The 22,912-nt window shown below is 44.7% G+C and overlaps 1 protein-coding gene across 1 annotated transcript in view; it reads right to left on the bottom strand.

Annotated features, from left to right (window-relative positions):
• Window positions 1–360: 360 nt before the first annotated feature.
• SCD5 (stearoyl-CoA desaturase 5) overlaps window positions 361–22,912 on the bottom strand; it is a 140,654-nt gene continuing 118,102 nt past the window's right edge. The window contains exons 4-5 of the mRNA XM_040625307.1: window positions 7,612–7,844; window positions 361–3,684 (exon numbers count right to left, since the gene is read on the bottom strand). Coding sequence (XP_040481241.1) covers window positions 3,494–3,684; window positions 7,612–7,844 — 424 coding nt within the window. The 3' untranslated portion in view covers window positions 361–3,493. The remainder of the gene's footprint in view (window positions 3,685–7,611; window positions 7,845–22,912) is intronic.

Here is a 22,912-nt window from a genome sequence, read left to right as displayed (position 1 = left end):
TTCGAAATCTTGCCATTTGTGACAACATGGATGGACCTAGAAGGTATTATGCTAAGTAAGTCAGACAGAGAAAGACAAATACCATATGATCTCTCTTACATGTACAATCTTAAAAAAACCCATGAACTCATACATACAGAGAACAGACTGGTGGGCTGTGGGCATGGGCGAAACGGTGAAGTCGGTCAAAGGATACAGACTTCCAGTTATAAAATAAATGTCGTGGGGATGTAATGTCCAGCATCGTGACTATAGTTAGTAATACTGGTTAATAATACTGTATTTCATATTTGAAAGTCACTAAGAGAGTATACCTTAAAAGTTCTGATCATAAGAAAACAAATTTCTCACTGCATATGGTGACAGATGTTAACAAGACTTTTTATTGCGGTAATCATCTTACTGTATATACAGACTGAGCCAGCCAGGTGCCCCTTTTTTGCAATATATGCAAATATCAAATCATTATATTGTACACCTGAAACTAATATAATGTATGTCAATTATACCTCAACTTTAAAAAGGGAGGAGAATTCAACCTCAGGTCTTGAACTCAAGTTCAAGTCCAGTGCTGTTTCTACTACTCCACTAGGCCAGAGCTTTTGCAGTACTTCCTTTCATTAAACTGTTTTCCATGGATTATGTTTATTTTTATTGTTTCATTATAGTTTGGGAATGAATGAAACAGATGCTTTTTTTTTTTTTTACCAAGAACATTCCTTTCAGCCTCACTGTGTTGTCCCACTCAGACTCAATTATTTCCCCTCAATTTTGACCTCCCAGATCCCAGAAAGGATGGGCACGAACTTGAGAGGTGTTTCAAATCTGCAGTCGGCCATGTTCCTGTCCCTGTTTTTGCTGGTGACTATTAGGGCTCCATGGGACCTTAGCCAGAGTCTGGTTTTATCCTCTCTCTTTGCAGATGAGAAACCAGATCCAGAAAGACTGGTTTTCCCAAGGCCACACAACCAGCCGGGAGCACACTTGGGTTGGCTCTGGCGTATCTGGCCAGCTCCCTAACACGCATAGGAGATGCTCTGGGAGCCACTTCCCCTTGGCTCCCCTCACCTGGATGCAAGGTGGATGTGTCTGAAATAAGCCTTGTAGGACACAGGAGATTAAGGACAGGGCATCCCCTTACTTTAAACTGATCCTCTCAAAAAAATGTAGCAACCTCTCCAGGGCCACTTTGGATAGTCTTGGGAGATACGTCCCAGGGTTACTTTCTTCCCTTAGATGCTGCTGAGACTGCGGGGAATGTTAACATGGAAGACTCTAGAGTGATCTAACCTCTTTCCACTCCTTCAACAAAATCATCCCAATTCTCATTCATGGGCACTGCTGCAGATAAATACATGGCTCTTGGATTCAGAAGAGTGAGGTTCTGGATTTATTTGGACTAGATGCGGAATATCCTCCTTTCGTGAGAAGGCTTCAAATAGTTTTTTCCGAATATAGCCTTTCCTATTAATGGGAAAGCAATAAGATTGGTACATTTAAGGGTCAAAGAGTCATGGAAATATTCCCAATTGGAAATATTCCCAATCATTTTAGGTCATGTTGATACAAACTCAACTCGGAATACAGTTACACCCCACCAATACTCCATCAAGGTCTCAGCAACGCATGGCCACAGTATGAAGCAGCTGGTAGATGCCGCAGTCATACCCAGAGGGTCCAATGGCTGGAATCCCACTCAATGGCAGGCAGGCCAAGAAGTCTGTATCTAATGGCAGGGGCACAGGTGCTTCGAGACAAAGGCAGGGCAGAGAGGGAGGCAGCACAAGGGAGAAGTTGAAAGGCAGGACTGGAGGGGGAGCTGAGCCCATCTCCTGTGCCTCTGTCTCTCCTAGTGGGGCCCGCTGGGGCTCGGGGAAGGAAGGTGTCCTTCATGCTCTTTTGGGTGACAGGTAGGAGTAGAGGTGCCCATTCGTCAGCTGAAAGCAGCACAGGTGACCATATTGGTGAGTGAGAAGTGGGGAATGACACCGCTGGGGGTTCTGCATTCCACATAAAACTAGCCAGTTTTCCCTCTGGCCTAGGGCTGATGGGATACAGGAGGTCTGGTCTTAGGGGCATTGTTAGTCCAGCGAGTCAATCAAATGGAAATCATATGGTCGTCATGGAGCATCACGTGCCCTTGAGAGAACATCCTCCGAACAACATTTAAGTACCTGGTCAAGAACACCAACGAATTCATAATCATTTATTGTAAATCACTCATAGTTTATACATTATTAATGGCAAAATAACACTGTTAAACACCTGCCGGATGAAGAACTTCATTATGACGATTTCCTACTGGTATCACTTCTTTTTTCAAAAATTTTCAATTCCTACTTCTTTCCTGAAAAGATCTGTCTTCGAAGTGCTCCAACATCTTTCTTTTGCTCTAACAGCTAACACAAAGGGCACGCTGTCCCATTAATTCAACATGCTCTTTACAAGGCAACTTAACACACGAAAATTTTTTTAATCCAGAAGCTACATAATGATCACTTTCTATTTTGCTGCAAAGTCAATGAAGGCTGCATGCAGGGGCAACATTAGCAGACACTGAGTTCTAGATAACTCGGTTATTAAGATCTGATGGCCTGGTGTGGAAAATTAATATGCTTATTTAGCAGGAGTCACGAAAGTACATGCATCAGTGGCTGGGATCAATTAGAATATAAATTAGGTGTCTAAACATTTAAATGAGAGCTTAATTGGAGCTTAATTTTATGCTTGGCACATCTGAGTTACACACCTTTAAAATGACAATAGCGAAGACACAAAATCAAGCACCTCGATAGGCACTGATTTATAGGGTGGGCTGGGCGTCATCGGACCACAAACGAGCTGGGGAGCGGACAGATCTCTTCTGAAGCAAAGACAGTGGAGCATTAATAAGCTGTAAATAGGGCCAAAAAAAAAAAAAAGAGAGAGAGAGAGAGCCATTTCCTGTATTGTCATTTTTTTAAAGTGTTCAATTCTCTGTTTTAAACAACAACACAACATGCACACAGGCGTGCACACGCAGTAATTACAAAGCAGAAACATTCTTTAGTTACTTAGACCCTCTCTTTTGTCTTCTACCCTGTCTCTCTGCTCCTTCAGATAATGGGTTTAAAGACAGTGCTGGGTTAACCGGTAGAAAAAGAAGACCAATACTCTCCTGAATCACACCGAGAGAATATTAAGCTTCCTTCATCCTGTCAGGGTCAACATCACGTACAAGCACGTAACCATATGTGTTTCACGGACTGTAGCTACAGCGACTAAATCACGTGTTCACACCCTAATGTTAAATCATAGTTATGTTGACGTTAAAAATTTTTTTTCGTTGATAGCTGACGTTATTTTGAGACAAACAGAAAGTTCCCAAACCACACAGATTCTGTTCCCTCCCTACCCTCTACCCCCTCCCACATCCAATGAACAAGAGAACTATAGTAATGAGAACCATGAACTAAGGTGTCAATGGCAGACATGTTGGATGGTGGTTCCACGTTCAAGTGCTGCCATCTCCAGTCTTGGCTTTCCGGGCCTCGATCATCAGCTTGGTTGCCCGTTTGCGGTCAGTGGCCAGCCCCAGCCAACACATGAGGTCAATGAACCAAGTGGTTGGGTTGAAATTTAAGCCAAATTCACTTGCGGAGTAGTCAAAGGGAAAGGTGTGGTGGTAGTTGTGGAAGCCTTCACCTGGAAGACAAAGTGGGCATTGAAAGAACCCATCTCCACCTCTCTGCACAGATTTATTCCACCACCCCCCCTCATTTATTGAGGGTCTACCATGTGCAAGACACTATGTCAGGCTCTGTGGGGAGCAGAAGACTTGGTGTCTGCCCTTAGGAAGAATTTACTTAGTCGACTAGAGTAACTAGGAACAGAAAAATAACAAGAAAGTTAATCAGCATAGAGTCACGAGATTAATCTCTCCATATGAATTGTAGATATGCTACCATGATTTCAGAGCTGTACTTTGTAAATGAAATGCTAAATGGCTGATAACAGGTCCTCATTTTGGTGTTTGTTGATAAAAGGAAAATAGCCTCTGTGGGCTGGGGAATTAAAGGAAGGCTCTTCGGGAGAGCCGGGAAGACTCAAACGGGCATCGCTGAGATGGGTAAGCAAATGGAGGAGGGGAGCTTTACATGTTCCAAATCAGCCTGCATATTATTCCATCCCTCCCGGTGAACAGCTTTTCCTCCCTTACTTTTTTTTTTTTTTAATTAAAGTGTTTGAGGAGGGATCTCAGGGCTTCTTTCATTTGACTTTTTAAAATAGCTTTATTGAGATATAATTCACCATATAATTCATCCATTTGAAGTGCAATTCAATGGCTTTTAGTATTCTCACAGAGTTATGCATCCATCACCACAGTGAATTTTATAACTTTTTTTTAAAAAAGATTTTATTTATTTATTCGACAGAGATAGAGGCAGCCAGCGAGAGAGGGAACACAAGCAGGGGGAGTGGGAGAGGAAGAAGCAGGCTCATAGAGGAGGAGCCTGATGTGGGGCTCGATCCCAGAACGCCGGGATCACGCCCTGAGCCGAAGGCAGACGCTTAACCGCTGTGCCACGCAGGCGCCCCAACATTTTCATTACCTAAAAGAAAGCGCCACACTCCCGAGCTGCCATCCCCCAGCCGTTCCCCCATGCCTCCAGCCCTGCTCTCCTTCTCTGTCATGGTTCATTTTACGTGTTGACCTGCCTGGCCAGAGCTTGCCAGATGAAACATTGCTACGAGGCGTGTCTGTGCGCGTGTCTCCAGCGGAGATGAGCATTTGAACCAGTGACTCAGTAAAGCAGATTACCCTCCCCGGTGGGGGAGGGCATCACTCAGTCTGTGAAGAGCCTGAACAGAACAAACGGTGGAGGGAGAGGAATTCGCCCCTTTTTTTCTGACTCATTGACTGAACTGGAACATCTCTCTCATCTTCTCCGGCCCTCAGACTGGGATTTACATCATCTGTTCCCCTGGTTCCCAGGCCTCCGGACTCTGATTTAATTATACCGCTGGCTTTCCTGGGTCTCCAGCTTGCAGAGAGCAGACTGTGGGATTTCTCAGCTCCCATAATCCTGTGAGCCAGCTCCTCATAATAAATCTCCCCGCTTCCCTGACCCTTCCCCTTCCCCCTCTCTCTATATCTACACACATGTGTATATACGGATATCTACATATATACACACACAGAAATAGGATTATCTATTTATAGCCTACAAATATATACATATGTATATTTTTTTATTTCTATAGATATCCTACTGTTTAGGATATATATCCCCCATATATATGGGGATTTATTATGAGGAACATATAATATGTATATATTACAGTATATACAACAACCGTATGGTGTATGTATGTAATAGCGTTACATACGTAAAGGTAGATATATGTGTATATATATGCGTAGTGTGTATGTGTGTGTATACATATATACGTGTGTGTATATATATGTATGTGTATATATATACTGATTCCATTTCCTAGAGAACCTAATGCAATCTCTATAGACTTGTCTATTCTGAACATTTCATATAAATGAAATCATACAATATGTGACTTTGTGACTGGCATCTTTCACTTAACATAATGTTTTCAAGTTTGTAGCAGGTATCAGTACTTCATTTATTTTTATTGCCAAATACTATTTCATTGTATGGACGTACCCTTTGTATTTATCCATTCATCAACTGATGGACATTTGGATGATTTCCACTTTTTGGCTATTATGAATGATATTGCTATGAATGGTCATATACAAGTTTTTGTGTGGACATATGTTTTTATTTCTCTTCTGTATAAATCTGGGAGTGGAGTTGCTGGATCATATGGTAACTCTTTTTAACCATTTGAGGAATTGCCAGATTCCTCCTTTACTTCTTTTTTTTTTAAGATTTATTTATTTATTTGGGAAAGAGAGAGAGAGCACGGGCAGGGAGGGAGAGAGAACCCTGGATGTACTCCCCATCTACCACACGGTCAGATGTAACAGGAGCCTTCCCAGGACCTTAATGAAGAAAACTAACTAGGAGCCCACTGTTGACCTGGGCGGACTGAAAACTGATACCCCACTCTTCAGGGCCTGTGCCATGGCCACAGTCCTTGGGTTTTCTGGCCCACTGTTCCTACGTAAGATGTAAGTCCATCTTGTCCCCCCTTTATCTTCTGAAGAGCTGCAGTGGGGGAGCCACATCCAGTGTTGACTCTGAGAGCAGACAGGAGAGGGCACATGGGTCACTCAGTCTGTTAAGCGCAACTCTTGATTTGGGGTCAGCTCATGATCTCAGGGTCATGGGATCGAGCACTGCATTGGGCTTGGTGCTCAGCACGGAGTCTGCTGGAGATTCTCTCTCTTCCTCTCCCTCTGTTCCTCCCCCAGCTCACTCTCTTTCTCTTCCTCTCTCTCTCTCAAAATAAATAGAAAAAAAAAAAGGTGAAGGGTGTGGAGGAGGAAGTAGTAGAAGCATCAGAAACTCTTTTCAAGACACTTTTCTCTCTGCTTAGCCAGTGTTCCCATAGCTGAATTTGGTGTTTATTCCACCTTGGATTGCTCTTGTCCACACAAGATCCCTGGGGTCTTAGTAAGCACGTGACCTAACAATGTGGTGGCCGAAACTCCTTGCTAGGGGTGCAGAGGCCGTGTTACTTAACTGTAGGACCTTCCTTTGCTGGTGTGATCTCCATGCTCAAGGCTCAGCTTACCAAGAAGCCCTGGTTGCCTCCATAAGCCTATGGCTAAGGTTTATTATTACTTACTGCGTGCCAGCCACAGTGACGGCTTTAATGGGTATTAACACCTATAATCCCCACATCTCTGAGCTAGGTGCTATAATTATCCCCATTTTAAAATCAAGGATGTCAATGTAGAGAAGGGACAAGCAACTTGCTTAAGATCACAAAGCTAGGAATAAAAACAACATTACTGAGGCTTCTTTCATGCTAAGCACTGCTGCAAAGACTATGAATTAGCTCACCTAACCCTCCCATGACCCCAGGAGCAGTAAATGCTACTATCATCTTCGCTTGACAGAGGAAGACGCAAGGTGTGGAGGAACCAGATAACCTGCCCGGAGAGTAAGTGGAGGAACCAAAATTCAACCAGACTCGTCAGAATCCAGAGGCCTTGCTCTTAACCATCTTGTGGCACCGTGAGATGCCACACTCTTGTTTCTTCCCATCTCTCTGTTTGAAGGCCTTTTTTCTTATGGTCAGTCAAATGATTGGACAGCCGAGGCTAGAATGGTCAAGGCAGTTTGAAAGAAAAGTCAGCTGCTATGCCTCCTTTAGGAACATTTCCATAGTAAAAATAAATAGCTACTAATTATTGATCACTTACTGTATGACAGACATTGTCCTAAGCCACGTACATATAGTAGCTTACTTAATCTCCATGACATCTCTATGAAGTAGGCATCACGATTCCCATTTCACAGATGAGAAAACTCTAAATCGGAGAGATTAGGTGACTTGTCCAAGAGCCAGGATTCTAACACCAAAGCCCAAGTTCATCCCACCTGACTCCCTTCCACTCCCTCTCGTTACAGATTCCAGGAAACCATTGGAAAGCCAAGAAAGTCCGAGCTGCTGTACTTCCCGTTGGCTCTCCCCACTACTCACCGATGGCACCCAGAGTGACGAGTGGGTTCTGCCGAGGGCTGATGTGCTTGTCGTAGGGCCGGTTTCCGTACATGTGGGCAGCACTGTTGACCAGCCAGGTGATGTTGAGGGAGATGGTATAGCGGAGGATGGAAGCCAAGAAGTAGGAATTCCAGAGACTCTCCCCCCAGACGCACCAGGGCACCAGCGTGGGGATCGTGAAGCACATGAGCAGCACGGTGACCTTATAGTACCTGGAAGGCAGGACAGCAGCTAGCGTGGGCCCCTGTTGACAGTGCAGGGACAGGCTGAGCAAGCTACAGGAAAAGGCGGGAAACGTGCCAGTCGGCTCCTTCAATTCTTTCTGTAGAGGGAACACCCTGTTGCATGTCACTCTGAGCAGGGGTCACAAACCCATGTACCTACAAGGGCTAGGCAGAGAATCCAAAGTGGATTTAGGTTGGGTAGAATGTTCTGGGAGGTGGTAGGGCCTGTAGCATACTTCCAAAAAATTTCAATAGCCAACAATCCATGTAGTGCTGGTGAGACCCATGTATCTCGGAGCTACATTTCTCCTACAGGTCACCAGTTTGACAGTTCATCCCTACTTCTTTCACCTGTCAATCAACTGGATAATCAGATTTCCTCCAATGATTTCAAGAAACATGCATTTCTTGAATAATTTCCAGACACACAATTCCTTGCTAGCTTAGCTTGGTACAAAGGTAAACAATCCAATCCCCTCTCAAAAATGTTCTCTGTTCATTGGAGATTCCATTCCAAGCCAGCATAAACAAATAAACAATAAGGCTAGTCACAAGCATGGCCACGTAAAAAGTCATCTTTACAAAGAAACCATCAGTAGTTTGACTGTATCCCAGTGACTTGAAAATGGGTGCTGATGGGTTCACCTGTTGCCCAATAAAAAACAAATTTTATGGGAACTGACACTATGTGCAGCTAGCAATCTGCAAAACACACTTACATACATGATTTGCACATGGAATCATGTAAGTGGAAAGAGGGTGCTTGGGAGGCCAGATGAGTGGGCTGTAGCTAGAGGGGCAAAGACAACAGACAATGAAGGGACTGGTGCTCTTACATTGGGCTCCCTGGAGTCACATGCAGAAGGCTTTTGGAGACGCTTTAAAAAAAAAAAAAGATTTTATTTATTTATTTGAGAGAGAGAGCATGGGTGGGGGCAGAGGGATAAACAGACTCCCTGCTGAGTGGGGAGCCCAGTGCGGGGCTCCATCCCAGGATCTCGAGATCATGACCTGAGCCGAAGGAGACGCTTAACCGGCTGAGCCACCCTGGAGCCCCAAGACTGCTCTTGAGAGATACTTGAAGGAAGGGAGGCAGGTTGGCCCGAGGCAGAAGCTCACCTACAATGGGTTTTGGCTGATCCAAAGGGAACCTGTGGGGCTGGATGTCCCTTTAAAGTTGTCCCAAACTGATAGGTGTCCCCGCATCATCGAGCCTTTGGCCTCGAGGTGCACCCTGGGAGGGGTGAACCCTGGGACAGAGCAGTTCCATGTGGGCAAGAACAGCAGCTGCAGGCCGGGAGCATCAGCTGAGGAGGGGATCTGGGAGAAGCACGCAGGTACTGGCCAAGGCGCTGGGAATTGGTGGCGAATGTGTGAAGGGGGGGGGTTCTGAAGGGAAAATGGAAGAGGTGCCCAGAGCCGTGGGTCTGCTGCTGCTCCTTGTGTGCCCCTAGGAGGTGGAAATGAGGCAGCTGTACATTGCCAACAGAAGGCGTTTTGCAACTTAAGAAGTTTCTTCCCTTCCTCCACTCTCTGGGTCACAGTCCAGTACCTTTGACAAGAGCCTGTCCTGGGACACCTGGGTGGCTCAGTTGGTCAAGCGTCTGCCTTCAGCTTAGGTTATGATCTTGGGGTCCTGGAATTGAGCCCCCGTTCGGGCTCCTGACTCCCCCTCTCCCACTCATGGTCTCTCTCTCTCTCTCTCAAAATAAGGAAATAAATAAAATCTTAAAAAAAAAAGAAAAGAAAAGAGCCTCTCCTAGTTCTGATCTGAGCCATTGTCTTGGCCCCTCATTTTGCTCCTGGAAAGAAGAAGGAGAAAGAAAACACACGTTGAGGGGTTCCTCTACGATGGGCACCAGGCTAAGCATCTCACAGGCCTTCTCTCACTTACTCCTCCCAGCAGTCTTGGGATAGACAGTGAGGACCCCAGGGCTTAGGGAGGTGCCATGGTTCCCTCAGGAAGAGGCCAGGCCCTTGCTCTGGCTCTCGGCTCTGTCCCAAACCTCCGGAATTTGCAGCTCACAAGACTCCGCTTCCACTCACGCCCTGCCCCTGCCTATTTCATCCAAACTTCTTAGGGAAGCCACCTGCCAGCCTGGGCTCTGGCTCTAATGGCTCTGCTGTGGAGGGAGAGCCCCAGCAAAGGAGCTTCCCAAGTGGGAGGAGAAAAAAGGCTGGGCTTCACCCCCTAGCATCACCCCTGTCTGGCCAAATGTCCTCTTCCTCAAAGAAAGACACTCTTTAGAAATCACTGCAATAAAGCATTAGCATATTTAATTATAGGGCTATTCTCTGATTGCTCTTCCTGTATTCTGCTAGGATTCCTCGTTGTGTGTTCATTGGAATGAATGGAAGAGGAAGAGATTTTTAGGGGCCACAGAGGGTCTGTATGGGGCTGCCAGTGGCATGGGCCGTGATGCTGATTTCTGCGTCCAAAATTCTCCCCAGCCATCAAACGGACTCGACATATCCTCCCGTTTGCTGAGGACCCTTCCTCTTCTGCCTATTCGCTTCCAGCAGCTTAACAACAGTCACTGGCCTTTTTGCTTCGGAGCAAGTGTGGAGATGGCTCCCTGGCTTCCTTGCTTAATGACACTCAAATCTGAACCCCTAGCCAAAGGCCCACCAGCAAGTCCATGAGGCCTCCAGCTCCTAGTCCTTCCTCATCTGAGGGATTTCCTTTCTTTAGCTGCGGTAGGGAGGAGGTGCAGAGGGGCCACTGACCTCGCTCTGTGTTGTCGCTAAATGGTTTTTTTATGTTGTAAAGCGTCATAGAACAGTAAACTACCCAACTCCGCCACTTCCTAGCTGTGTTATCTTGAGTGAATGGTTTAATCGCACTGAGTCCCAGGTTTCTCTTCTGTAAAATGTGGTATTAACAAATTTATTGGGTCCCTACTATGTATATGCCAGTAGTATCATGTTACTAGAGATACAAAGCGAACAAATCAGACAAAAATCCCTGCTCTTGGGGAACAGGGGTATTCTGGTAGGAAGATTTGATAAATATGAATATCATGTATATACTACACAAAAATTTATATATATGTATATTCTAGTAGGAAGAAAGCTAATAAACAATATAGAGAGCATGTTAGTGGTAAATAGTAAGATGATTATAATAAAGCAGAAAAAGAGAATATGAAGTCAAGGGCAGGTGCTGAAATTTAAAATACGGTGTCTAAGGAAGGACTTAGTGATATTATAGCTTTTGAGTAAAGACATGAAAGAAGTGAGAAGTTAGTCGTGTGGCTAAATGGGGCAGAAGTTACCAGGCAGAGCAAACCACAAGCACAAAGACCCCACAGCAGGAGTGTTCCCGGCATATCCAGGGACGAGCAGGGCAGTTGAGGCTGAAGCAGGTGAACAAAGGGAGAATGTAGGAGATGAGAGAAAAATGATGGGTCGAGTCACAGAACATCTGGTGGGTCATCATAAGGGTTTCAACTTTACTCTGAGTGAGATGGAGCCTTGGGCATGTTTGCCTCAAAGGAGTGGGGTGATCTGACTTACATCTTAGCAGGGTCGCCCTGAGTGTTGTGTGGAGAATGGACTGTGGGGGAAGGGGTAGAAGCAGGGGGAGCAATTAGGACACTGCTACAAAATCTGGGCACGAGAGGACGTTGGCTTGGACCAGGACGGGGGTGGTGGGTGTGAGAAAGGGTCAAGTTCTGAATAGATTTTGGAAAATAGAGTGACAGGACTTGTTACCACACCAGCTTGTGGAGAGAAAGGAGTCAAGGATGACACTAAGGATAGAGACGTCATTCGCTGACATGAAGAAGGCTGGAGGGGGAGCTGTTTCGAGCAGCACATGAGGAACTCAAACTTAGACATGTCAGGGGGGAAATGCCCACTACACATTCAAGGGGCAATGTCAAGGCCTTGACGTACAGGTCTAGAAATTAGAGGTGCTCTAGAGAGAAGTTTGATGGGAACAGAAATTTGGAACTCATCAACATATTACTGTACGACACTCACATACGTACATTTTTTCATCTGAGTTCCATAATAGTCCTATGAGGTACTTACTATAACCTCACTTTGTGGGACCTTTCTGGAGTTCCAGAGAGGTCATGGGACTTCCTCAAGGCCATATTGGTTGTACAAAGCATAGGCAGGCTTAAAATACAGTGCATATAACCTGCTACTTCCTTGGCTTACCAAGAACAGGGCACAGGGGGTAGGCGAACTTACCCAGAAGTAAACCAGGCTGGGGCGTGTGACCTAGCCATTGCTCTAAGAGTTGCACATATCCGAATAAAAATATTCTCACCTCAAGGTCGGAATGCTACACTCCAGCTGGACTGAACTTCCCATTCCTCAGGCATCACCTTCTGTCTCCTGTGTCTATGTCCTTGGCCTGGCTTACTTGACGTTTCCAAATATCAGTCTACATATCACCTCCTCCGGGGGGATTGCCTCTGTCCAGCAGGGCAGGCCCTGTCCAGTGTTCCTGCTGCACGTTGTACTGCTCAGCTCTCATACTTGTTGGCTTAGTGGGTGGCCTCAACCCTGACTGCACATTCGAATCAACTAGGTGAACAGTTAAAAATGACTGATGTGGGGAACCCACTGAAGACTGGCTCAATCGAATCGGAACTTCTGTTCTGGGCGCTGATATTTTTAAAGCCTCTCCATGGCAGACATTGAAGGTAGCCTCCCTATAATCCTCCCCCATCCTCTCTTTCTTGCTGGGATGCTCTGAGTTTGTTCAGATATCCAGCTGTTCTCTCTGCAAACACATCTTTCAGGGAATGTGGACTCTATCCATGATGTGAGTCCTGTTTGGTTTGAAGCAATCAACGGTGATCTCATTCACTTTCCCAATAATTAATTAAGGAATTGGTCAATAGTGGTCAATAAGATATGAAGGGAAAATGGGTATAATTTTTAAAAAGGGAAAGAACAAATTTTGGTAAAGATGTAGAGAAATTGGAACCTTCATGCATTGCTGCTGGGAATGTCAAATGGTGCTGCTGTTACCAAAAACAGTTTCTTAAAAGGTTAAACATCAAATTATCATATGACCCGGCAATTCAACTCCTAGGCATATGTTCAGAAGAATGGAAAGCAGGGACTTGAACATATATTTGTATGCCAATGTTAATAGAAGCGTTATCCACAGTAGCCCTTGGGTGGAAACAGCCCAAGTGCCCATTAACAGATGAATGGATAAACAATATTGTGTGTGCATGTGTATATATATACATATATATAATATGTATATGTGTGTCTATATGTGTGTGTGTGTATATAATGGAATATTATTCTACCATAAGAAGGAGCACAATTTTTATATATGCTATAACATGCATGGATGGACCTTGGAAACATGCTTAATGAAATAAAGCAGACGCAGAGGGCAAATATTGTTTATAATTCCACTTACATGAGGTACCTAGAATAGGCAAATTCATGAAGACAGAAGGTAGGACAGTTGTTCCTAGGAGCTGGAGGGAAACCCCTGTTTAATGGGTATAGAGCTTTTGTTGGGAATGATGAAAAAGGTTTAGGTATAGATATTGGTGATAGTTATACAACATTGTGATGTACTTAAAGCCGCAGAATTGCACACTTACGGTTAAAGTGATAAATACTCTGTGGTGTATATTTTGCCACAATAAAAAAGAGTGAGATAAGGGAATGTTTTCTCGACCACAGAAAGTCCACACGGGCAGAGGTGGCTTCTCTTTTTTCACAGTGACCCCAGGACCTGCTATGGCCATCTGTGACCGTGAAGGAAGAAGACTGAGAAACAAAACGGACTCCTTAGGTTGACAGAGCAGAAAGATGAAAGTGTCCTTGAATGAGCTACAGAGCGAACCAACCCCAGAGCGGCTTTATCACTGGCATCTTACTCTGGGATGAGCCAGTTGCGTCAGGACCTTCTGGGGAGGAGCTGAGCGCTATCTAGTACACTGTGCTGGATGCTGACGTGCCATCCGGACCCCCTCTCAGGGGACAGTCACTGACGGTGCTGCTTCCGCTGGAGGGAGCTGCCCTGTGCTAGGTCATTCCCTCTCTTAACAGCCCCATCCAGGGACTAACCTTACGTAAGGGAAGTAGTCCATTGCCCAGGCCTGGTCCCACTGCCTCATCCCTCAATGACTCTGAAGAGTCACCCCAACTTCAGAACCCACCGTATGATGGGGCTGAGGCCTTTGATGGGACCGATGAGGACCCAGCTTCTTCCCTCGCCCACTCCTGTTTCCATCACTTCTTCCGTAGGCGTTGACCCTAAGGACCCTCTCTGGTCCACTTCTTACAACATAGTATCAGCCTTAGAGCCAGCTTCCAGGGTAACCTGTCCTGTGACATGGATATATTGCTGGGCCGAAAGGGTCCAGCGGAAAGCCACTCTCCAGAGCCTAGCACAGGGGCTCGCACAGAGCAGGCACTCCTACTTATTTGTGGAACAATTAAGTGAATGATTCTTTGGTTAATAAATGACAAGCTCTGGGCTTCTCAGGAAAATAAAAACACTACAGTGACTCAGTAGGGCACAGAGCATGAGAGATAAAATGCCAACGTTTCCAAAAAACACAAACCACACAATAAATGTGCCGCCTGCTTTTAGGTTCCTCATGAGATGCTTATCTCTTGGATTGGTGCCAACACAGGATTGTGAATGTGAAACCAACAACTTGATTAAAGACATTTGTGTGCATCAGGCCCCAAACTCCAGCTTCCAACAAATTTCACTGTGAGGCTTCATAGCTCTGGTTCAGAAGAATAATTTCTGAGCATGATCTTCTAGGTCATTCTCTGAGCTGCCAAATATGGCAAAACGTTGGCAATATTTAACAGCCACTCTAACAGGTTTGGTCTTGGTTTGGAATGTGAGTGCCTCCCTCTCTGTCTTCCTGTGGATACTCAGACCCTGAGATAGGAGAAGACTCCTAGAATCATCAAGGGAGAAAAAGAAAAGGGTTGGTATGAATCCAAGAATGACCCAAGGAACAGTAGTTCTCCTCCACAGATTTGAAACCAGAGACCCACAGTTTGATCTGAAACCCGAGAGCCAAAGCACTCAAGCTCTGGAACAGCCTTCTATTGCTCTAAAGTGACAGCTTACAAGAAAAGACCTGCCCCAGATATTGGAAATCTTCCCATTCCCACCACCAGTTCCACAGTGGGAAGATGTTTTTCAGCATTTAGCTCAAGAGAAGAGGTCCATTTACACAATCAAATGCCATCACACACCATGATGCCCCAATCCAAGCAAGTTTCAGTGATAGAAAATGATCAAAGAGATGGGCCCTCATCTTGCAACTTTGTCAACGTTTCGAAGACTAACTTTATTCCAGTAAACTGGATCACAATAAAGAGAACTAAAACATTAAAAAGAGACTCGAGACTTGGGGGCACCCAGGTGGCTCAGTTGGTTGGGCGTCTGACTCTTGGTTTCGACTCAGGTCATGATCTCATGGGTCGTGGGATGGAGCCCACATAGGGCTCCGTGCTGGGTGGGGAGTCTGCTTGAGGATGCTTTCCCTCTGCCCCTCCCTCCACTCTCATGCACATGGGAGCACTCTCTCTGTCTCAAAATAAATAATACATTAAAAAAAAAAATAGACTCGAGACCAGAAATTTGCTCTATGGAGAAGAAAGGATTCAGGATTTCTTCCTTTTTTCTCTCCCTACCTCCCAAATCTAAGTGTGCTAAGCATCTTCAAACTCTTTTTTTCTTCAGATGAACAAGAAATTGCTGTTCTCTGCCTACAAGCATTTCCTATTGCTTGACTAACCCTAAGCACAGCAGTCCAGAGCCAGTGGTGTGTGAGCTCTCCAGAGGGAGAACTATGAAAGCGTGAAGGACGGGGAAATAATCTGCCCACTGCTGACTTCGGAGGGGGCTAACCTGAGGATGTGAAAAGAAGTAAACACCACTGTGGGTGAGAGAGAAATTGCAGCCCCACAAATGGATCCTAATGACGAGCGATGAGCTGTCACTGGCATCTTGATTAAACACGTTTGGTTTTGTGATTTCACTTAACGCCTAGCCAGAAATTTGCATCTTGTAGAGAACCAGGCAAAATCAACTGGATGCTTACTAAACATTCATTTAGAGGACAGATAATATGGTCTGGCAGTTTGTAAATGGAATGGAAGGAACTCTCTCTCCCAGCTCCTATGTCCCCTCTGGCATCGCCCAGGAGGTGAAAGATGTGATTCCTCTGGATGCAGATCTGACGATGGAGGCCCCCTGATGGGGAAGCTCTTTGGAATGCTTCAGAAAATCTTCCAGACTCTTCGAATTGTTTGAAAATGGGCTCTGCTGCTGTGCTCTCGATTTTGCCTCTCTGGTGTTGCAGTGGCTTTAAGTGAGAGAGCTCATGATTACCGCATTTGAAGTGTACCCTAAAAGTCTTGATCATTGCAGATTTGGCTTTGACCCTCAATTAGTCTTGACATCACTTCCCCTGTGCTACTTCATGATAAGCATTCCTGTAGAAGAAAATCTTTTAATTGGACTAACTAGTTGCATAATCGTCATCTTCTTATGCCTCTCCTCCCCAAAGGAGGAAGCAGAGATGGGGAACGACCACTCCACGAAAACATCTTTGGAAATTTGCGAGGCAGTGGGGGAAAGACATATTTTTATCTTCTGTCTGCCTTCAGCTGTATTTGCTTTGAGGTCTGCATGTGGAGGTTAGCTGCATTCATCCCCTTGAATTTAATGTGTCTTCATACAAACAGCTTGCATCCATTCACCGAGCAGCAGTTTAAAAGATAAACACAATCATTTCAGAATTTCAACACAAAGAATTATTTGTACCTCACCAACAATGAAGTGCTTAAGGAGAAGACCCAGGCGTGCTGATTGCTAAGACTGAGTAAGGAGGGTTAAAAGGCTTTTTTGCCTTTTTCAAAGCTTTATACTTAGATGGCAAGTTTTTTGTGGGCAGGATTTGCCTTGATCCAAGTCCCATCACCCGCAGGTCCTTGAACACAAAGCACTCGTTAACACAGGAGGTGCCCAGTACGCAGCTCGACTGTTGACCTGTGCCACAAGGAGCGAGGGCCACGATCCATCTGTCTTTGGCAAAAGCAATGGAATCAGTTCACTCTCCTAGTGGTTGGATCCTGAGAGCTTCTCTAGTTGCCTCAACACAAGTTTGAGTTGATTAGACCGCTGTTCTCTTCTCTCTCTGGGGCTCTTTGTCTCTGCCTTTGTCTTTCTCTGTCCTTCCTCCCTCCCACTCACCTCGCTCCCTTCCTGATTAGTTATCATCAATTGCTCTTGATAAGAAATAGGAACACAGACTAATTCCTGATGGTATATAGAATAGGATGACTAATATGAAGAATTAAAACCACTTACAAAACAATTTTTTAAACAAAGTTGCTGCATTTCCAGTTTCTCTCACCCTTAAAACTACATTCCATTTTCATCCTTGCTACCTGAGATTAAGTGAGCATTGCACGAAAACACATGACCACTTTTTAAAATCTGGGACCTATGAAATTGTATGCCAACTCTTTTGTGTATTTCCATTTTTTGGGGTTCAAAGTCCACAGCTTTCGTCAAATTCTCAAAGAGATTTTCGATTCCCAAGGCCCCAAACATTTGATGTTGTTGTGGAACTTTGATTTTCTTTGTTTGCTTTAGGATTTGGCCTAGGATTTAGGTAAGAAAATGTAATCAATTTAAGGAAGGGTCAATTTAAAGAACTTAAAGGGGTGCCTGGGTGGCTAAGCTTCTGTGGCTCAGGTCATGATCTCAGGGTCCTGGGATCAGCTCCGTGTCGGACCTGCGTCACCCCATGATGGGCCCCCACGTGGGCTGAGAGTCTGCTTGTCCTTCTCCTCCCTCACCTGTCCCCCCGCTTGTGCCCGTGCCCTCTCTCTCTCTCTCAAATAAATATCTTTAAAAAAATAAAATAAAATAAAGAATTTAAAGAATAGTACTTTTAAAAATGGGATTGCCCTATCTTTTTTGGCAGTAAAATGTTAAGAAGGATTACAGTGATACTAGATATAAGTAAGTGTGTGTGTGTGTGTGTGTGTGTGTGTGCACTCCCCTGATCATTCTAGCTTATGTATATGTGGACCTTTTGCAGAAAGGACAGTCACCAGCTGACAGAGTTCAACTCTCCACCCCACCCAAGGGAGCAAGTTTAATACCAAACTCCAATCAATGATAAGCTGGTCACAGGCAGCCAGTGTCTGTGCAGGAAAGGAACCAACGGAGTCGCTTCAGCCCCCTTCATGCCCAATATCACCAGCTGCAGCTGAATTGATGAGGTAGGCCAACCATTTTGTTGAGAATGAATAGGCTGATAAAAACACGGCTTCTTCATATCATACATGAAAGCCATGACCCTTGAGCACAACACAAGCTTTCTAGCACATTTCCTAAACTCAAGCTGCACCATCCTTCCAAACTTCCTCAGGCCTTCAAAACTTGGCTCAAATTGATTTCTGCTAGAAAGCCTATCCTGATAAACCCCCTTTCAACTATGGTTATTGCATTATTCAACATCCCATCAGTACAACTGTGCTATAAAGACTCAAGAAGACAATCATTTTAGATAGTTGAGTTGTCTGACTAGCTGACAGTATAATGTTCAATTACACCAACTTAAAAAAAATTGTATGTGGAAATCATTACCCATTTTTCTGCCTTCTTAATCAGTTTATGGAACAAAACTTGACCTTCCTTGATGGTGATGTCTTATCCTGGGTTCCCCAGAAGGCAGGGCTTAAGACAAAGGCTTATATGCTACTATTTTATAAAAGGAGTTCCGTCCAAGAGAAACAGAATGTGGGAGGCAGGGAGGGTGGGGGAGCTGACAGGAGTGTGTGTCACTGAGCCGGCCGCTGCTTGGTATGTCAGCCTGCTGGGACCATCTTCCAAAAGACCATATGGATGACTGAGCCTCAGAACAGTCCCTCTGGGAGGAGGATGCGGGAAGAATGTGTCTATCAGAAACCCGCTCCCATTGCTGCCCCCCCCCCCACAAACTTCTGGATTATGAACGTGGCTGGAAACCACATTTCAGGCATGCTTAGTTAGCATTTGACAAACTCTAGTGAGTTCATAAACCAGAGGTCCATTACAGGCTTCAACTATTTTTATCTCTAATCACCCCCAAAGAGTTTGTAATTAAGATGAGAGAAATGAATTTTCACTGGTAAAATCAGTGGTTGAAATACGTGCATTGGCTAGAAATACCCTAGGTACTTCTCAGCAGCCTATATTCCTCAGAGCGAAAGCTTTGCTCCGTCCTGCGCCCAACCACTGACAGAATCATGTTGCTGGATTCTGACAAGAAGGTGATACTACTGCTCGGTGCCTTCCCTGCGAGGAGCTCACTGACAGGTCCCAAAGGGCAGGAGGCGACATTTCATCAAGCTTCCAGAGCTTCCTGTGGCTGTTTTTGTCCCTAACTGATAACTGCAGCAGAATCTGGTCTGAGGCAGGATTCTGCTGCAGGGAGAGCCATTTCCTTCCTCCTCCTCTCACACCCGGGGTGGCCAAGGTCAGTGCCCACAGACACGGCCGGAAGTGGTCTGTTGCACGATCTACGTTTCTGTAGTCCTCTCGCCATACCTTTAAGGGTCAGAGGCACCACGAGTCCTGGATAAGATCACGGCTGGTGTGAGGAGACACTGCACGAGTGGGCAGTGTGCTCACGGAGCTTCCTTGCCTCGCGCTGGGAGGCTGCTGAGCCCTACTGTGAATGGAGCTACGCCACGGCTGGTGGGCGTGTCCAGGAGCCGCTCACTTAAGCACCTGAGGGTGTGACAGCCTCATACACAAATTAGCACCCCAAAAGCTGGTTCTCTGCTGTGGGTTGTCCAGCACTCCCCATAAACTGGATAGTAAACACACTCCTCAGTCTGAAAGATATCTTTGGGGGTCCTAGGTGTTCCGTTAGTCTCAGGAAATAGAAAGATGAATGGGACATAGTCACAGTCCTCAAGGAACTTATGGTCTAATGAGAGAGAGATACAAGTGGATCATTTTAATACAACGTGATAAGCAGCAACGTGAGATATGCCCACGAGTCTATGGACCTGATGAGAAGGGGCGCTTCACTCACTCTAGGACAACGAATCTCCAACTCTGGTCTCGGGACGTTTTTATGTATTTTAAATATTATTGAGAGCTCCAAAGAACTTTTGTTTATGTGGGGTACATTTATCAATGTTTATTTTAGGGGAAATTAAAACTGAGAAATGTTTCATCAATTTGTTAAATGTTCAATGTTAATGATATAAAATTACATATAATATAAAACAGTATCTATAATATACAAATGCATTTGTTAATATTATAAAAGATGTGGAATTGATTGATTCATTAAAATAATAATAAACCTATTACATGTTAACATAAATAACATTTTTTTGGGAAAAATAACTATATTTTCCAAAACAAAAAAAAGTTTTAGTGTGAAGATGGTGTCATTTACCATAATTGCACATCTCTAATGTCTGGCTTAATAGAAGCAGCTGGATTGACACATCTGCTTCTGCAGTGATTCTGTTGCAATATATTGTTTTGGTGGAAGTCTATGAAGACTGTGCCTCATGCAGATGTGCAGTTAGAAAAGGGAGGACCTCACAGACCTCCTGAAAGGGGCTTAGGGCACCCCCACCCAGAGAGTCCTTGAACTGATGATCTCAGCTTCCTGGATGTGAGTCTTGAAGAATGAGGAAGAGCTGTCTAGGTGAACAAGAAAATTCTAGATCAGGGCTTCTTCAACTGTGCATCCGAATCACTTGGGGTCTGGGGTGGGGCTTGAATCTTGCATTTCTGATAAGCTTCCAGGTGATACTGACCGGCTGGTCCCAGAACCACACTTTGAGTAGCAAGGACCTAGGCCAGAGAAGAGGAGCAGCAAAGGCGGTGTCACAGGGCGGCCTGAAGTGTGAGGGGAATGGCATGGCTTCTAGAGAGTGAAGTACAAGGCGGGAAGTACCAGGACAGAAGGTAAGCAAGCCAGGGAGATAACAGACAGCCGTCACTTTTTGCAAGGGGAAGTCATGAAAAGGTTTTAAGCAGGAGGCGACTCTGGCCCACACGTAAGTAAGCATCATTTCTTATTCTGAATAACTCAGAACTGCAATAAATATGAAACATACACGCAAAGGAAGTGGGCAATAGGATGAAGTGGAGGAAGAAGAAAGATAATATTCCCGATACAACATAGCTTACTAGAAAAAGCACGTGTCTTGTTTGGACTTGGACAGAGCTTGCTTAAACTCCTGCTTTGCCATTTACAAAATGTTACTGAGTCAGCTTCTCGAAGGCTGAGATTCCATCACGTGTAAAGATCAGAGAGATCCGAGTTGCACGCACAGAGAATGGTCTGCTACCTTGTGAGTACTCACTGTACTGAAATCCATACGATAAAGGATGTTATAGAGATAATAAAAAATAACAACTAGAAGCGATTATTGTTATTCTAAGACTAGATACAGGCTTGAAACAAGACACCCAAGCTTATTAGAATTTTGTATTTTCAAGAGCAAAAAGATTCTGAGTGAGAACATGAGGGGAATCACCTAAACGTAAATGGTTTGCCTATTTGCACGCCGGGTAGCGTGAGCTCAGGCTATGCACAGCGATGGAGGGGGCAGGCCGGCAACTGCGGGAGAAGGACCTCAGGTCCCATGATTGTCATCCTTTCTGGCAAGACAACTGGGACCCAAATTTTCAATACGAAATTTGAATGGCTTAAGTTGTAGTCTCCCCGCCCCCCTTTCTCTTGACCTGGTAGTACTTGGTTCAGATAATAATGAGCACGAGCACAAAGAGCACAGAGAAAAAGAGTCATGTTTGCATTTTAAACAGAGCCATCCCAGTTTCAAAAATCTGTGTGTGAGCACCCGCATGAGAAGGACTTCCTTCATTTCTATTCCTCTTTTTCTCTGGAAGCCTTTGGCCTTGAAGATCCAGAAATCCCCTCGTCACCACCTGTGATTCTGAGACTCTCCATAGCTCATTCTTGCCCTGAAACATCAGTTATTAAGTTCCAGGTGGTGCATTGCTTTCTCAATCCCCTGAAACAGATATTGGCTCTCCGATTGTAAATGAACGTTTTCATTATCCTAAACATCAGGTTCTTAGTTGGACAGAATTTGAAAGGCTGTTCATTTATCTTGAAATACATGTAGATATATGGGGTTTGTCTAAATCTCTTGATAGTTAGGACATCTGAGTAATTGTTTTTCTTTATTTTAAAATGATAGACAAGATAAGAGTAGGTTTATAAGAGAACGCCAAGTGTCAGAAGAGATAGCACACTTCAGCTGAGTCAATGAGCGTGTTTTGACAAATCACATTATCTCAGCACTAAGAGGCTTTGTATCTGTGTGACAGAATTGTTTTGTTTTATATGAAAATAGGCAGTGTGAGGAGAGATAAAAGTGACTTGGACAGGGAGACAGTTCAAAGCTGATTTCTGACAAGGATTTCCTCAGCCAGTGCACTGACCGTAATTTCTTTGATTTTTCTTTAACCAGGAATTCATCCTTTTTAATCTTCGTAATTTCAGTATTTTAGACTAAGAATTTGACTCTTAGAACATCCTTTGCATCAAGGTATGCTCCCCAGGAAGGGAGTATTCACCTATGCTCCTGTTTGTTCATTCATTCATTTATTTTTTAATTTTCTGAACCCGTGGAAGCATTTCTTTGAGAAAATCAAGGAGGGAGGAAGGTGAGTCTTTAATCTCTAAGGCTGATTAAGTCAGCTGTCTTGCTGGGGCTTCTCCGTTGGAGCCCTCTGCCTCTGGGCAACCACTTCCATGACATCCTTTCCAGGTGTGGTGTCCCGTGGTGCCTGCGAAAATTCTGGGCACCTTGACAGTTCCTGCTGTTCACCTGGGGTATCTAGGGAGGGGAGATGAGGTGTCTGCGTATCTACTCCCTGTCCCTCTCACTGGGATAAAAACTCGGCGATGCCTGTCAACAATAACCACAAAAATTGCAGAATGTCAAGGAATAAACTGAACACAAAACATCTGAGATCTGTATTTAGAAAACTAGGAGCACTGACTGAAGGATGTAAAAGAAGTTGTAACAAAGGGATAGAC

This window comes from Ursus maritimus, unplaced genomic scaffold (genome assembly GCF_017311325.1).
Source record: "Ursus maritimus isolate PB19 unplaced genomic scaffold, ASM1731132v1 scaffold_8, whole genome shotgun sequence".
In the NCBI taxonomy this organism is placed as follows: domain Eukaryota; kingdom Metazoa; phylum Chordata; class Mammalia; order Carnivora; family Ursidae; genus Ursus; species Ursus maritimus.
This window is presented reverse-complemented; position numbering and strand designations above follow the sequence as displayed.